Source organism: Salarias fasciatus, chromosome 15, assembly GCF_902148845.1.
Source record: "Salarias fasciatus chromosome 15, fSalaFa1.1, whole genome shotgun sequence".
NCBI classification, from domain to species: Eukaryota; Metazoa; Chordata; class Actinopteri; order Blenniiformes; family Blenniidae; genus Salarias; species Salarias fasciatus.
The window spans coordinates 3,192,930-3,208,836 of record NC_043759.1 but is presented as its reverse complement, the minus strand read 5'-3'; the positions used below and the strand labels follow the sequence as shown (position 1 = coordinate 3,208,836).

The 15,907-nt window shown below is 44.6% G+C and overlaps 1 protein-coding gene across 1 annotated transcript in view; it reads right to left on the bottom strand.

Moving 5' to 3' along the window:
- Positions 1-15,907, bottom strand: part of tbc1d32 (TBC1 domain family, member 32) — a 77,271-nt gene that overhangs the window by 50,739 nt on the left and 10,625 nt on the right. Inside the window, 13 exon segments of the mRNA XM_030110574.1 lie at positions 1,294-1,382; positions 1,600-1,719; positions 2,830-2,948; positions 3,160-3,247; positions 6,213-6,351; positions 8,116-8,195; positions 9,125-9,160; positions 9,162-9,330; positions 9,475-9,602; positions 9,674-9,816; positions 11,230-11,319; positions 14,360-14,491; positions 15,153-15,252. Coding sequence (XP_029966434.1) covers positions 1,294-1,382; positions 1,600-1,719; positions 2,830-2,948; positions 3,160-3,247; positions 6,213-6,351; positions 8,116-8,195; positions 9,125-9,160; positions 9,162-9,330; positions 9,475-9,602; positions 9,674-9,816; positions 11,230-11,319; positions 14,360-14,491; positions 15,153-15,252 — 1,433 coding nt within the window.

Below are 15,907 nucleotides of genomic sequence, written 5' to 3'. Positions count from 1 at the left end.
AATGTGGCATGAAAAGAAAATATCTAATAAAATTTGCATTTATTTGTCCATATCCAGCTGTAACTGCGGCGTGGAGGATCCTGGTCCAGCAGCAAGCTGTTCCAGTACCGTAACAGTTTCTCTGTTTGCCGACGAACTTCTCTATACTTTAACTTTGTATTCTGCTGTGTAGATTCTTCTTTTGGAAGACATTTTTTCTTGCTCAGTTCATCAAATACAGTAGCTATGGATTGTTTTTTTGAAGTACTTTAGCAGCGTTCTGTTGTCATACAGTGACACCTAGTGGTCACAGATGATATGTTCAGATAATTTGCATGACTGACAAAAAAAAAAGTGGAATTACTAATCCAGAAAGTACTGTAAATGTCTATATATGGATTCTCCTGAACGTTTTCTATAACCTAACACCCCGACTTTAAAGCGATACTTCAACATTTTGGCAAATTGGCCCATCTAGGGCAATTCGGTAGTCATTTAGAACAGCATACTTACTTTTTTTGTGAGGGCGAGCTGTTGTTTATTCAGCGGTGCGTCTGAGGAGAGCTTCACGGCGGACATAATGGAAGTGGACGGTACAGTTGCTTCCCCTCGTCAAACTCATCAAATACACAATCCAACAACCCAAAACACACTTTGGTGGACACGTTATAATCCGCACATTCACTACGCTGTGAAACACCAACAAATAATATTGTAGCGTTACGACATTGAAGCAAATATTGGGAACTACTTTTCTTTTGAGATCACTACGCCCAGACGCCATGTTTAGTAAGTAGTTCCGTCTTAGCAATCTTCGCAAAAAAACGCTCAATCTCGTAATTTTGCATTAATATTCACAGCGTAGTGAATGTGGGGATTATAACGTGTCCACCAAAGTGTGTTTTGGGGTTGTTGGATTGTGTTGGATTGATGAGTTTGACGAGGGAAGCTACTGTACCATCCACTTCCATTATGTCCGCCGTGAAGCTCTCCTCAGACTCACCGCTGAATAACAACAGCTCGCCCTCACAAAAAAAGTAAGTATGCTGTTCTAAATGACTACCGAATTGCCCTAGATGGGCCAATTTGCCAAAATGTTGAAGTATCGCTTTAAGCTCCAAAGGAAGCAGCTTGGAGCTGACAGGGATTTCTCTACGTCCCGTCTGCTGTTGGGACGTCTAAAGTAAACATATAGAAAAATGCATCACGCTGTCAAACGCCCACACAGCCCGTCTCATTCCGCTCCCAGCCGATAAAAATCCTCTCATCAAAGTGTACAGAGGGACGCCACTCAGAAACATATATTCATCCCACCTCAGGCCGAACGTGTGAGACTGCTCGTAGTGGAAGAGGGAATGAATCTTCACATCTGAATTCACCGCCATCAGCCTGTCAATCAGATCCTGCCGGGTTAAAAGGAAAAAGACAAACAGCGCGGTTAAGATGCAAAACAGAAACAGTGTGGATGTGGAGCGTTTGTGAGGTGAGAAATGATCAAGAGTGGAGGAATCGCAGGGTGAAACAGAGTGTGGGTGGTGGATGGAGGGAGATTGGAGCTTTTAAAGTGGTGCAAACGCGCCCTCTGGTGGCGGCAGGGGGAAGTGCAGCCTGGACACTCACCGGGACGGAGGTGGGGACTTCTCTCAGAGGATACTCGCTCTTATTGGCCAGAGGCTGGCGGCCCAGCAGCTCCCACAGGGACCGGGAGGACGACAGGACGTTGACCAGGGACAGGAAGGACTGAGGAGGACGGGAGGGACAAGTCAGGACAAAGACAGGCTCCCAGGGGACCGTCTCCAAACGAAACCAAAAAACTATTACACTGGTAGCTTACATTTAAAAAAAAAAAAAAGGATTTACTACAAAAAAGATATACAAATATAAAGAATTTAACCCAAAAAATACTAGAATTTAAGAACATTAAATGAAACAAATGCACAAAAAATGTAAACAACAAATTTTAAAATATAATTTAAGAAAGAAAAAAAAATTTTTTTTGTAATATACATGGAATGAAAAAATATATTAAAATATAAATTACAGGGAATAAACAATATTATGACATTAAATATAATGGGAAATATAATATAACAAAAAGTATAAAAACGATAAAAACTAATATACATTGCTGGGAAGAAAAAAATACAACAAATAGTGTAAAGACTAATTGGAAAAACTAAATGTAGAACAATAGCCTTTAACAGAGCTTGTGTGGAGTTAAACCTGCAGTCACACAACAGATGGCAGCAGATTACAGATTACAGACGGCAGTGTGTGTGTGTAGAATCTGTCCGCCGCTGGAGGGACGCAGTTCACACTCCTCTGACTGTTTCCACTGAGAAACGACTCGACTATCAGAGGAGGAAATGTTCCCTCTGCTGCAGTCTGAAATAAGATTCAAAAGCACAGGCAGGCCTCCAGGGGTCAGATTAAAATGCTAACATCTACTCATGCTGGTCCTCTCTCTTTAAAGGCGTTAGCAAGAAAAATATGCTCCATAATCTGGATGTTAGAGGAGGAAGATGCTCTATAATCTGGATTTCAAGCTCCATCAGATTCTGCAGGTCTTAGATTACAGAGTGGAGAGTCCCCATTCCTGACTGACACTGGTCCCCCTGCTGGTCCCCTGCTGGTCCCCCTGCTGGTCCCCTGCTGGTCCCCCTGCTGGTCCCCCTGCTGGTCCCCCTGCTGGTCCCCTGCTGGTCCCCTCCCCTGCTGGTCCCCTGCTGGTCCCCCTGCTGGTCCCCCTGCTGGTCCCCCTGCTGGTCCCCTGCTGGTCCCCCTGCTGGTCCCCCTGCTGGTCCCCTGCTGGTCCCCTGCTGGTCCCCTGCTGGTCCCCGTGGTTCCCACCTTGAGGCAGGTCCGGTCGATGGGTTCCATGGGGGTGGGTTTGGGACGGACCACTCTGACGTCGTCTCCACCGCACTCCAGCGCCGACCACAGCTCCACCACCAGCGCACGGACCAACCCTGCAGCGCACGTCCAGACCGGTCTCACACTGCAGCTGAGAACCTGAGGTGTGTGTTCCAGTCCCTGGAGTGTGTGTTTACGTCCCTGGAGTGTGTGTTTCAGTACCTGGAGTGTGTGTTTCAGTACCTGGAGTGTGTGTTTCAGTACCTGGAGTGTGTGTTTCAGTACCTGGAGTGTGTGTTTCAGTACCTGGATGTGGTGTTTCAGTACCTGAGGCGCGCAGAGCCCGGACCCCCGGTGCCGTCGCCGCGATCTGAGTCACCATCACTCCGTATCCAAACTTCTCGCAGCGGCTCACCTGAAGAAGACAGAGAACCATGAAACTCCTCCGGGACGACTTAATCTATCTGATGAAGGGACTCCTGAAGAAAGAGGAAAGAGGAGAGGTCAAAGGTCATCTGAAGTCAGTTTCACCTGGTCTTTCTAAATGTGAAAAACACGAAACAGCTGATCAGGCGACTGGAGCCACTTCAGATCACCTGAACGCACACACGTGCACAAACAAATGCAGGAACACACACGTACGCACACAGGCACGTGCACGTACACACAAAGAAACAAACAAAAACATGTCCAAACACACACACACACACACACACACACACACACACACACGTGTACACATGATCACAAGCACAAACATGCACTTTGAAACACACAACCATGAATGCACACAGACACACAACTGCATACACACACAAATATGTACAATCCTGAACACACACAGCATCTCATTCCAGTGAACAGTGTATTCATCTATTTCATCTTATATTTGATTTGTTTTGTTTTCCTACATTAAATTCTGTTGAGGCTTTTTAATCTGTTCCACTTCATCTGATTAACACTCAGTATTAAAGTTCAATGAGCATTTGATTCTGTTTTATCCCACACTGAACAACAACAAGTTCTTTACTTGTTTTATTCTTCTTTTAAACAGTGAGATTTTTACCACAAACTAAACAGTCTCATCGTTTTCATTGACATCTGTGTATTTTTGCAGTGTTAAAACCTGCCTTAAAGATTCTCTCTATACTCTTTCATTCACCCAGTGATTCATTGATACACTGTGTGTTCACCGTTTGGAACTGAACCTGGATTTCATCTTGAAAACACGAAGAAACGTCTTAAATTCAGCCTCCTGTTTAAAAAAAAAAAAAAAAGCATCCGATGTGTCGTTCCGTGTAGAAATCAAACTGCAGATTGATTCCGGAGTGCTGCCGCATCGCCGTTAATTACAAAACAATGTCGCCGCTGAAAACAGGAGGAACATAATCACACTCCGTAATGAAAGCGAAACGCCAAACAAAGATGCAATTACAGGAGAGCGTAAACGCGGGGATTATCCGGCGCCCGCGGCCTCGGCGGCGGCGTGGAGGCCGCGGATGAATACTGAGCAGCCTTCAGGAGGACGAATCGTCAAACACAGGCTCCAGTCCACACTCTGGGCTCTGTTTGCATGTTCTTCCTGTGGATTGTCATGGTACCGATACGAGTTATTAATAAATCCCACTCCATGTGCACACGATACGTGAAAGCAATGCATTGCTGCGTCCAGCGTCGACGCTACGTCACCTCCAACAGTCTGGAAGGCTCCAGTCAACCACTGAGTCCAATATCCACAGAGCGAAGCCTCTTTAATCATGTGTAGCAAGTAGCATCGCTGGAGCATTAGCCCTGGAACTCATTAGCATGTAGCACGATTTTCATCTGTGAAAATTATGAAAAACACTCCCATGTATCACCCATTACCGAAGCAACATTCTCTTTAAACAATCTCTCTTCTGTTTTCTTCTTTCAAACCAAGATTAATGAAGGAAGAACTTTGGTGGGCGGGGCTAGACCGTCACTACTTCCTGGTTCATTTCAGATGTGAGTTCCCAAGGTTGACTGTAAATAATCCGATTAAAATTGAAATGAGGAAGTGGATTAAACATTTGTTCCTGGAGTCTCTCGTTCACCTCCGTCTTCCTGCAGGATCTCTGACTGAAGATGGAAGTTCCTAACGTTTGTTTTTCACCCTGATCAAGTCAGTAATGAGCGGCTTCGCTCACTGTCTGACACCGACCTGTCCGACAGTTTTCCTTCTTACTGTTTTCAGACCTGAACCCATCCAGGCAGAAAGCCTGCAGGTCTTCCTGTTTGAAGGGAGGCTCTGGTTCTATGATCGCTGAATGTGAGACACTTGTTGGAAGTTCCTGAAGTAGAGGAGACGGGTGAGGTTTTTGTGCCGTGCAGTGATTAGCTTTTTGTTTCCCCGTCAGGGATTAAACATCAACAGTCACAAAGCTGCGTATCTCAGATCTCTCTCTGGCTTATTGGATTACAGTAGCTCCATCGCCGTGGCGCCGAGCCACCGGAGCGGCGCACAATGACTCTGGCATCTTGATACGGCGGCGAGGATTGTAAAGGAAAGAAATGCCACCGTGACTCAAATAAAAGCAGCGAAACGACGGCAATTCATCAATATGTAACCATATCGACGGATGAAACAAGAGGAGGAAGAGGAGCTTACAGTTTAACTTTTACTGCTTTTTATAAGAGTTCCTCCGGATCGCTGGCTGTTAAAACGTGTTAAAACGTGTTGATTGGTGGAGTTAAAATGTGGTAAAGCCAGAAGGAACAGTCACGCCATGTCAGGAACACTCGGAACACGTGAAAACGTGCTTTTGTTTCAGAAAGGTTTTGAATATAGACGGAATCGTTTTGAAACCGGTGTCGGTTTCCACGGAAATGGCAGAAACTGTGATAATGATCTAATTTTCCTGTTGTTCCTGTTTTCCACATTTTCCGTTTTTTAATTTCTCCCTTTAAGTCTAATTTCTTCTTTCGTCCCATTTTTTCTATTTCTGATCTTCCTGTTTTCTCTTTCCTCCCTCCTTGGCTCAGCGTTTAGAGTGAAAACTCATCGTGTTTGAGTATTTCATTACTGAAAAGTTTCGTGTTTTTACAGCAAAGATATGAAAATGACGACGACACTGAAAACGATGTAGTTTTCATGTTGGTCCACTAGTCGGTGCTGTTGTTCATTTTTGTAATGAAACCCAGCACAGACCAGGACAATGTGGACTTTTTCTTTTTTTGAACACTGAAGTCAGTGAGAGCCGAGCACACACCCTCCAATCAGCACCAACCCAACCAGACGACTGTTACCGACTCAACACTGCCACCTGATGCACACCGGTGGAATTACCACCGCTAACCCTGAAGGGACTGCACAAAACAGGAAGGAGGGGTGAAAGCTGATGGATGAAAGGCATGAATACCTGCAGCTTCCTGGTGAAGCGAGAGAACATGTAGGAGACGCACTCGTTGATGGCTCCGGTCTGCTGCAGCAGCAGGAGGCCTTTCGGCGTCGCGGCGAAGTTCAGCAGGCTGTCCAGCAGCGTCTCCTCCCAGGCGAGCCTGAGGCCAGATCACAGGGTCAGGACTCCCGCGATACTCGTTTCAGACCCGATGTGTCGACGCATCAGTGGGACTATATGAGATTACTTCATGGCACACGACAATTTATGGAACTTCTAATGTATAAAGAAGTAAAACAGAACTAAATACTGGCACAAATGATCCTTACATTTCTTCTTCTTACATATATTTTTTATATATACTGATCTAGATCTTTAATATATTTCCTGTAAAATGATTGTTTTTTTGTATACTTTCAAGAGGAAAAACATAAATCAGGACTCATTAACAGGTTTAATTCAAACTGATGTAAAGTCCGACTCTTCTAATGTGAGATATCTGTGTGATCTTCATGAACACTGTGACTGTTGTTACTATCACATGAGCGTAAATGGTTGCCCCCAGGGGGCGCCCTCCTCGCACTGCTTTACTCCAGGAGTCAAATCAGGAGAGCGAGATCAGGCGGTGGAGCGATCCACGCTACCCTCAGCTTTATCATCTCCACACTATCTTGATAGTGACGACTGAACTGTGCCTCAGTCAGTATCTTCTACCTGCAGGAGTGTTGTGTAACCGGTTGTTAGAGGCGTGAGGCAAGTTGTGTAACGCTCCTCTTGTTATTGTTTTGAAGTGAGTCCTTTCACACACAGCGCTGATGAGCAGGCGACACAAAGGTTGATAATAAAGCTACGTTCAAAATCCAGGGAAACAGGCCAAGTTTGAAAGGCTGCTGCAGTCGACACGTGCCGCAGCTTCAGGACTAGAAATCACACCTGATCATCCTGCTGCAGCAGCAGCTGCTCCGGAACCTTCTGTCAGGTTTCACTAAACTCTGAACCCACGATTAGCTTCGTAAGTTTTACTGTAGCAGCTTTCTGTTGTCATATAGAGACACCTAGACGCCACAGTCAAGAGTCAAAGCCTCCCTTGCAAGTGCGTTGGGCGGCGCCTATCTCCGTTTCGTAACCCCAGGCCACACAGCTTCTGTGAGCAGTGGAAGCTACGGTGGGGGGGTTAGACCTCTGGTCACTCTGTGTTCGACCCCCTACCCCAGTCTAAACATGCCGAGCACCTGGCTAGAAGGCAGCATTTTTAAGGTCTTCGGTTTGAGAACCCACGACCTCCCGGTTGTGAGGCGGATGCTCTACCACTAGGCCATCACTCCGGTCTAAGTGTGGTCAGTATAATTCAATATATGAGTCACTTTTCAATAATATGAGTCATGTGACCACCCAAACTACACAAAAAGGTGTGACTCATATTCTGAGAGATACAGTAAAATCTAACGTAAATGATCGTATTTCCAAGATTAGAACTCGCATCTATCAAAGGAATGCATCAGGAAAAGAAAATAATCATTTTTTAAAATGTCCAGATGTAAGTGAAGCGCTGGTCACCCTGCTCCGGAACTTCCGGCCAGCTTGTTCCTGTGCTCAGGTCGTCATGCTTTCAGCCACCACTATCTTTTGTTTTTTCTCTTTCACCATTTTTTTTCTGTAGCCCCTCACAAGTTCCTCACACACCCTGAAGGCTTTCTCCTGCTTTCTTTCTGTTTTCTAACACTTTAACTTTAAATTGAACATTTTCGTTGTGTTTGGGGCCTTTTTTCATGTTGACAGTAGTGATGGAGGTTTTTCTGTAGCAGCATTCTGTTGTCATACAGAGACGTCTAGTGGCCGCTGACGGTATGAAGCTTTTCCTTTGAAAATCTGCCACTTTTTACAGTCAATCACGTTACTGTAAAAATAAAATATGTGTCCTCACATGCTGTGCGTCTCCTGGGTGGACGTTCCGGCGCTGGCTCCAGGCACCGGGGTCGGAACTCGTTCCGACAGAGAAATAGTCTAAAGACAGACGCACAGAAATATTAATCGATTCATTCAGAACATGGACAAAAAGATGGAGGTATGATTGGTGAAAAAGGCTTGAGCTCCTGTAAACGCTAACTTTTAGATTATTATTTTTATTATTTAGATTATTTTTCTCTCTCGAAAAACCACACAAAATTTACACATTCACAAATCCTTAATCCAAGTGTACAAATCCAGTTTTAAAAGTTATAGATTAAAACATTTACACACACATTTTTCTATTGTTGCAGTAAATTTGATGAAAAACAGATTTGTGTTCCTAGAAGATCAATGTGAAGTTCTTCCCTCAGAGTCACAGATTATTTATTTAATTACAAATCAGAGATCACTGCTGCTCTGACATATTTGGTGAAAAACCATCTGCAGTTCAGTCAATGGAGAAAAAGGCGGAGCTTAACTGTGATGGACAGACTCCACAGCCAATCAGAGGAGGGGAACTTTTGCCCCAAAGCCAATATCCACATTTTTAATTATGTTCAATATTTTTTTAAGGAAAAGCAGTAATTATATGAATGATCACTTTAAAAAAGAAGAGAAAAAGATTTTCAAAAAGAAAAGAAAATACGTTTACAGATATTATGATATTATGAGAAATTATGAGAATAATAATTTAAAAATATGAACAAACAAAAAAGAAAGTAATATCACTTTTAAACTATTAAAAAGAACTGGATGTGTTCATCTTTTTTTTTTTTACTGAGACTTAATCATAGAATTCTAACTGAAAACAAGGAAGAAAGAAAAACAGTTTATGAAACTTTTTCCTTCTGTGAAGAATTAGATGAGAAACAGAATAAAGAAACCATATAAATCCAATAAAGAGACGGCAGAGAGGCTGTGGGTGACGCTCTCTGAGTTTCCTCCCGTCAGAATCAGCCTGGCGGAGTGTCTGAGAGACCGACCTGCTTCCAGGCGGCGGCCAGCGCTCTGTGGAGGGCCGTACGGCAGCACCGCCCTCAGGCCCTCGCACGTGTTGTAGATCTGCCGGCAGACGAAGACCAGCGCCCCGCACGGCGCCGAGCGCCGGAGGTCCGGTCCGCAGGCGGGGGCCGGGTCTTCATCCAGCAGCCTCACGCAGAGCTGGACCACCACGTGGGCCGCCGACGTCCTGGGAAGAGGTTCAGAGGGTCCAGACCAGAACGAGGAATCAGAGCCGAGGCCCAGCTGCTGAGTGGTTCCGACTTTTTAACTGTTTGACTTCTATTTTTTTCTGACAAACGAGACACTGGTGGTGATGATGGATCCGTCTCACCTCTCACTGTGAGCCAACTCCAGGTTCTTCTGGTACAAGAAGAGCGATAATCCTCCGTCTGTGTTTGCGATTCGAGCCAGAACATCGGCGATGAGCGTCAGGGTGGCTGCAGGAGACCGGAGCTGGACCTGAGGCCAGGAAGGGAAAGAAGCACTCCAGAGTCTGCAGATACACAGCGTGTGTGTGTGTGTGTGCGCACCTGCCGGCCCTGCAGCAGCCCCATCAGGGGCTCCAGCAGCGTCTGGATGACGGAGTCCTGGTGGAGACACTCGGCGGCACACTCGTCCCGCTCACACAGCGAGCACAGCAGCTCCATGACCAGAGAGCTGGGAGACAGGCAGTCTGGACACACACACACACACACACACACACACACACACACACACACACACACACACACACACACACACACACACACATTACATTTTTTACTTGAACAATTTTTTTTTTAATTGATGTTCGATGTTCTGGACCAGGGGTGTTCAACCTGCGGCTCTGGAGCCACATGTGGCCCTTTCGTCTCTTAGTAGCGGCCCCGTGAAGCCTTCATGACACAAAACGTGAATAAACATTTGAGTACCATTACAAAAGATTCATCACTCTTGGTTCAAAAAGGATCTAAAAAAAAAAAGGTACAAGTAAAATTTGGAAAAAAAATCTGAAACCACGAAGAATGGGGGAAAATTTTAAAGAACGGCTTAAAAAACCAGGAATGTTCAGAATTTCTGAAAGTAGAAAATGTAGGCAAAACTACATAAAAAGAGGCAAAATGGCTAAAATGACAAAAATTTGTAAACTGTCCACAGAAAATGCTTGAAAAGAGGAATGTAACTTTTAAAACTGTGTCCAAAAACAGGTCAAAATATAAGAAAAATGTTTTCTACCATGACCTGCTGTTAAAACCTTAAAACACATCAGAAGATATCATTTTTGTTTGTGCATCAAAACTATTGTAAACTTCCTGAGCTGCATTCGCGTCAATGTAAAGGTTAAATGTTCTTCATGGCTCCAGAACTACTTGACTGTGGCGGAAAGTCATAAAAATGGCTCTTCTGGTCATAAAGGTAGCTGGACCCTCTTCTGGATTGTTCAACACCGAGAGAGAAACTGGGACTGGCCTTCCCTTGAGCAACTCTACTTAGGTTAAAAGATTCAGATAAAGTGAATTTTGTGCATTAAATTAGTGATTTTGTATTGATTTGAAACTCACAAATGGTGCGATTAATTGTGATTAATTGTGGTCAGAGTTACGATTATCTAGTATTTTTTTTTTATTATTGATTGACAGCACAGGTTGCTCATAGTAAATACTGACTAATGGGGACGGATAGATGGATGGATGGATGGATGGATGGATGGATGGATGGATGGATGGATTCTGTATGAACCACTGGATTGAAGTCGACCCTCCAGTGAGCAACTGGACCAGTGGAAACCATGAGAGGAGTCCAGGGTTACAGTCGTACCGACTGTAACCCTGGACTCCTCTCATCGTTCCCACTGTGACCTCCATCGGACCGGAGGTCATAGGTCATCAGCTCCAGAGGGACGGTGACTCACTGCGACCGGCGGCCGTGTGACGACGGCGCCGAGCCGTCAGGAAGTATTGATCGGCGGTGGAGTAACTGGAGGTGATACCTGAGAGTGACGGGGCAATAAACTGGAACTACGTGACTCAGGAGATAACAGGTCTGGAGTGAGGAGTGCTCGGGTGTGTGTGTGTGTGTGTGTGTGTGTGTGTGTGTGTGACTCCACCGGAGTGCGAGGCGTGGCCGGGCAGGGTCTTCGGGTATCGATACATGATGTTTATCAGGATGACGACGAGGTCCGTCAGGCCCAGCGGATCTGAAACACAGAGGCCATAAAGCGGTCTAGACGGGGCGGATCCGGGGTTGGGGGTGGGGGGGTGGGGGGTCCGTCTGGGGGGTTCTGTCACTGTCAGACTTCACAATCATCTCTCCCATCCAGTTGTTTACCGCGTCAATCACTGCCGTCAATTTACGTCTGATAACAGAAAAATGAGATGAATAGAACATTTCTCCGGTTCATAAAGTAATCACAGATTTCACACACCACACTATGAAATGACTGACACTGAAGCTGTCGACTGTATTCAGTCGGACGCCACGTTTCCACGACAACGGTCCAAGTGAAAACACTTCACCCTAGTATATTATTTTCCGAAAAGTTTCATGTTGAAAGAGCAACGTTGTGAAAATGATGTCTGTTTATATGGAAACAACAAAAGAAATGCTAAAAACGCTGCAAATAAAATTTTGGGCCACTAGTTGGCGCTGTTGTTTGATTCTGTAATGAAACTACACACACGCTCTGCAGAGAACAATGCACTCTGAACTTTGACAGTGGGAGTAGCGGTGTTTCAGAAATGTTATGTTTTCCTCCGCTTACACTTGATGTTTTTCAAAAAGTTTTGTTTTCTTTGGCTTTGAGTGCCGTTGTCGTGTAAACGGACACCAAGACAAAAGAAATGTTTTGTTTTCACTTGAAAATATTGAGTTCCTCACATTTATCTTATTCAACACTTTGTAATAATCCTTTGATATCAGCAGCTTTTACTCACATTGGGGGTTTTATATTGTAGGGATTCAATTATATTCAGAAATCTTTTTTTTTTTTCCTTCTTTTTTCTTTTTCCAAAGCCATGCTCAGGATTTAGTTTCTGCTTTACAGCTCATTTATCAAATATGATTATAATCTTTCTGGACATTGACAGACGGGCAGTCAGCGCATGTAGATGTTAAAGTGAAGTGGGCCCAGGATGGAGCCTTGAGGAGCTCCACGTGACATTCTGCGGAGCTTCTACCTCCAGAGCTAGCTATGTAGCTCAATAAACGAAAAAATATAACATAATTTATGTAAAAATATATGCAGCAGTTCATGGCCATGCACCATCATAGCTAGCTAGCTAATACACTTGAATTTAGATTAGCTCGCTAACTAGCGTTATTAGTTATTTGTCTTAAACTTACTGGCCTAAATTCAAGACAAACAACAAATATTAAGACAGGAACTCTAATATTCGACTATTATTTAATTTAAATGTTTCACACTGGGAAATGTCTTGAATATTGATAAGCTGAAGATGATTCTACACGTTTTGCGTTGTATTTTTTTCTTCCGGTTTGCAGTGAACACTTGAGAAACAATGACGGGAGTGTTGCTGATCAACAAGCCCTGAAAAATCCCGTCTTATCAATAAAATCTGGGTTTGCCGCCGACTCTGCTCCGTGGGACGGGACTGAGAGTGTAAATGAGTAACATGTCTTCATCATCTCCCTCCGTTACGTAACTTTATCAGCCATTGAAAGGAGGCGGAGGGGGGGCGATCAGAGGGAGCGGCGCCTCCACCGAGCTGATCACACACATTCCTCACAGGCAGATTGCTGATCGTAAAGATTGTTTTTCAGCGTAGGATCGCCGCGGCGGCCCTTTAACTGCTCGGCATTGATGAAACCGGTGAGGAGAGATTCAGGGTTTAATACATCAACCACGGTCAAACCCACTTCAGTGGTAGAAAACCTGTTTTTTTTCCTGGGATTCCAGAGAATTCCTCCAAGTTTCAGACCATTAATGATTTATCAAAATATCACAGTGAAACCAAAGTCTGTGTCGGGATGAATCAGTGATCAGAAAGCTTCTGCAGCGTCATGCCGGCCGGGTTTCAGCGATTCAGGTGTGACGTTTCCAGTGAGAAGACAATGTTCTTGTATTTCTTTCTCCCAGTAAGTATTGAGTTCCGACTACAGAAGCACTGATGTGAATCTCCTGATTGATACTGATAACCGACATACATATTGTGGCATTATGATATCAACAAGTTTCTATGATGTTGTATATGCTGAAAACCATGTGAACACTGAATGTGAAAAACCCATTGATTTCTCTGTTTTCCACAACTTCAAATCCAAAACACATTCAATGAAATAACAGAGTTAGCTTTAGACTGACTTTAAAACTTGAATCAAGCTCCTCCGTGAGAATTCAGGTTAACTGGAAAAGTTTTTATTCGTAAATCACAAATTAAAATACAAAGTTGGTAAGGTTTCATAAGTTTCATCAAGTTCAACTGAAATCAGTGAAACAGGCTAAATCACAAATATTAAAACCTGTCCAGACGACATTCTCACTGATCAGATTTATTGATAACAGACTCTGGAGTCAGTGGAGATTTTACAACTTAAACTATAAAGTTAAAGTAAACGTTAAAACACTGAAACTACGACTGGAAGAAGAAACCAGGAAAAAAAAACACTCCTAGTTTTTAATTAGTTAGTTAATGTGTAAGGTTTTGTTCAAAGTCTAAACCAACACAAGTCACATCAACTCATATATCAGAACCATGACTGAACCACAACTTGTTTTTACACAATGATCAGCTTAAATGGGAACGAGACAGAAATAAACTTCAGCTTGGACCGACACCGATATGTTAAATAACGACCGATATCGACGCCAATATATCATGAACCTCTAGATGTTTTTGGAAAACAACGCCCGTTTACCTGTAAATGGCAGAAATGCCGGAAATGAAATCCTTTCTAAACGGTTAACTGCACAGCAGCAATTCACAAAAGTAGCATTTCTTCACGTTTCCATGGAGACAGGGCTTTTTCCAAAACTGCCATCTCAGAAGCCGTTTTTCAAAAAGCGTCTCCGAGCGCCGCTGACGTGTAAACAGACACCAGAAATGGTGCGGAACTTTTCTGTTTTTAATTGAAAACACAGTCACTCCCATAATTCCTCGCTCCCATCCAGCTCATCCTGCGCTAACTATGCTAAAGGTTTTAAAAAGTGTGCACATTTAATAAGTTTCTCCAGTGTGAAGGCAGCATTAGAGAACCACGATCACGGCGGCGCCCCAAACCTTTGTGTTTCCTGAGCTTGACGGGAAACAGCTTCCTGCCGTTGGCGTAGAGGAGGATTTTTCCCAGGATGCACAGGGAGTGGACGAAGCAGGCGTACTCCAGCTCTCTTCCCGAGTAGACGCTCCGCTGGGCTGAAACGTCCAATCAGAGGGTCAGAGCAGCACTTCCTGCCTCCATCCCTCCCAGAGCGCTTCAGCAGCCGTTAAACTACTTTTGTAAAACATGTTTTCAACCTCGCCGTAACGCGTTGTCATGGCGACTCACGGAGTCAGGGCTCCATTGATACTGTCTTTTTTTTCCTGAAACTTTATTTAAAACCTTTTCTGGTTTTATACAAACACAACAAACTGAGCCAAACAGTGAGGAAAAATCCACCGACTGAAAAACAAACGCTCTCAATCTTAAACTAAAGAGCGCTCGCTCAGAAGAGCCTTGACAATGAAGGAGGCCGAATAAGAGCTACACTTTCACCCGAAATGTTGTGGAAACAGAGTCTGGATCTGCTGACTCGGCGAGTTTTAAAGACAATAAAACGCCTCTGAGAAGCAGCTGAGCCTCATAGAAAAGCCTCATTTCTTCATGAGGGCCGTATCAGCCATGGCCGGGGGGCCGGGGTCAGGCGGGGGCGCCGGCGTATCGCCGCAGCTGGCTGCAGGGCGATAACGCCGCTCTGACTCGCTGAGCTCTGCCACGCTGCATCATTCTCCTGTTCCACAGTCCGAGCGTGCCGAGGCTGACAGGATCTCCTGTGAGGGACGGAGAGCCGGCGAGAGCGTGTGGAGCGTCACTGACCGTGGCTCTGCTGCTCGGCGGCCAGCAGGGCGGCGCTCTCCTCTGGGAATCGCTCACAGGCCTCGCTGTAGCGGACACACTGCTGCAGAGCCGCCACCACCTGCAGAGACCGAGACCAGCGATCACTTAGTGTGGCTTTCCGTCTGACTCGTGACTCGTCTGGCCCAAGAAAACATCAGAAGCTCCTGCTGCTGCTTCTTTTACTCGTCTTTCTTTTAAAACACAGATATCGGTACCTGACAACCACCAACACTCCAAATACACTAGACCCTGTTCACACCACAACATTTCAGCTGAAACTGGTCAAAAGTTCCGCATTTGCACGGCAACTTTTTGAAAACATTGTCAGTTTCCACAGAAACGGCAGAAACACCAAGATAATCTTGTAAACACGTTGAGTGCGTTTTTCAGCTTCAGCGTTTCAGAAAAGTTGTGGTTTTCCTCAGTTCCCATGGAAACAAAATATTTTCAAAACGTTGCTTTTCCCTCCATTTCCATAAAAACCAAGCACGAGCATTTTCAGAAAGCTGCATTTTCCCACTTTCCATGAAAATGGAGCAAGAGCCTTTTTTTTTAAACACTGTGGTTTTCCACATTTCCAAAGAAACGGGGCCCAAGTGTTTTCAAAAGGTTGTGGTTTTCCCTGTTTATATGGAAACAGAGTTCAAGCATTTTCAAAAAAGTTGCGGTTTTTCCCTGTTTTCATGGCGACAGAGCCGTTTTCAAAAAGTCGTGCCTTCATTGGCTCCGAGCAC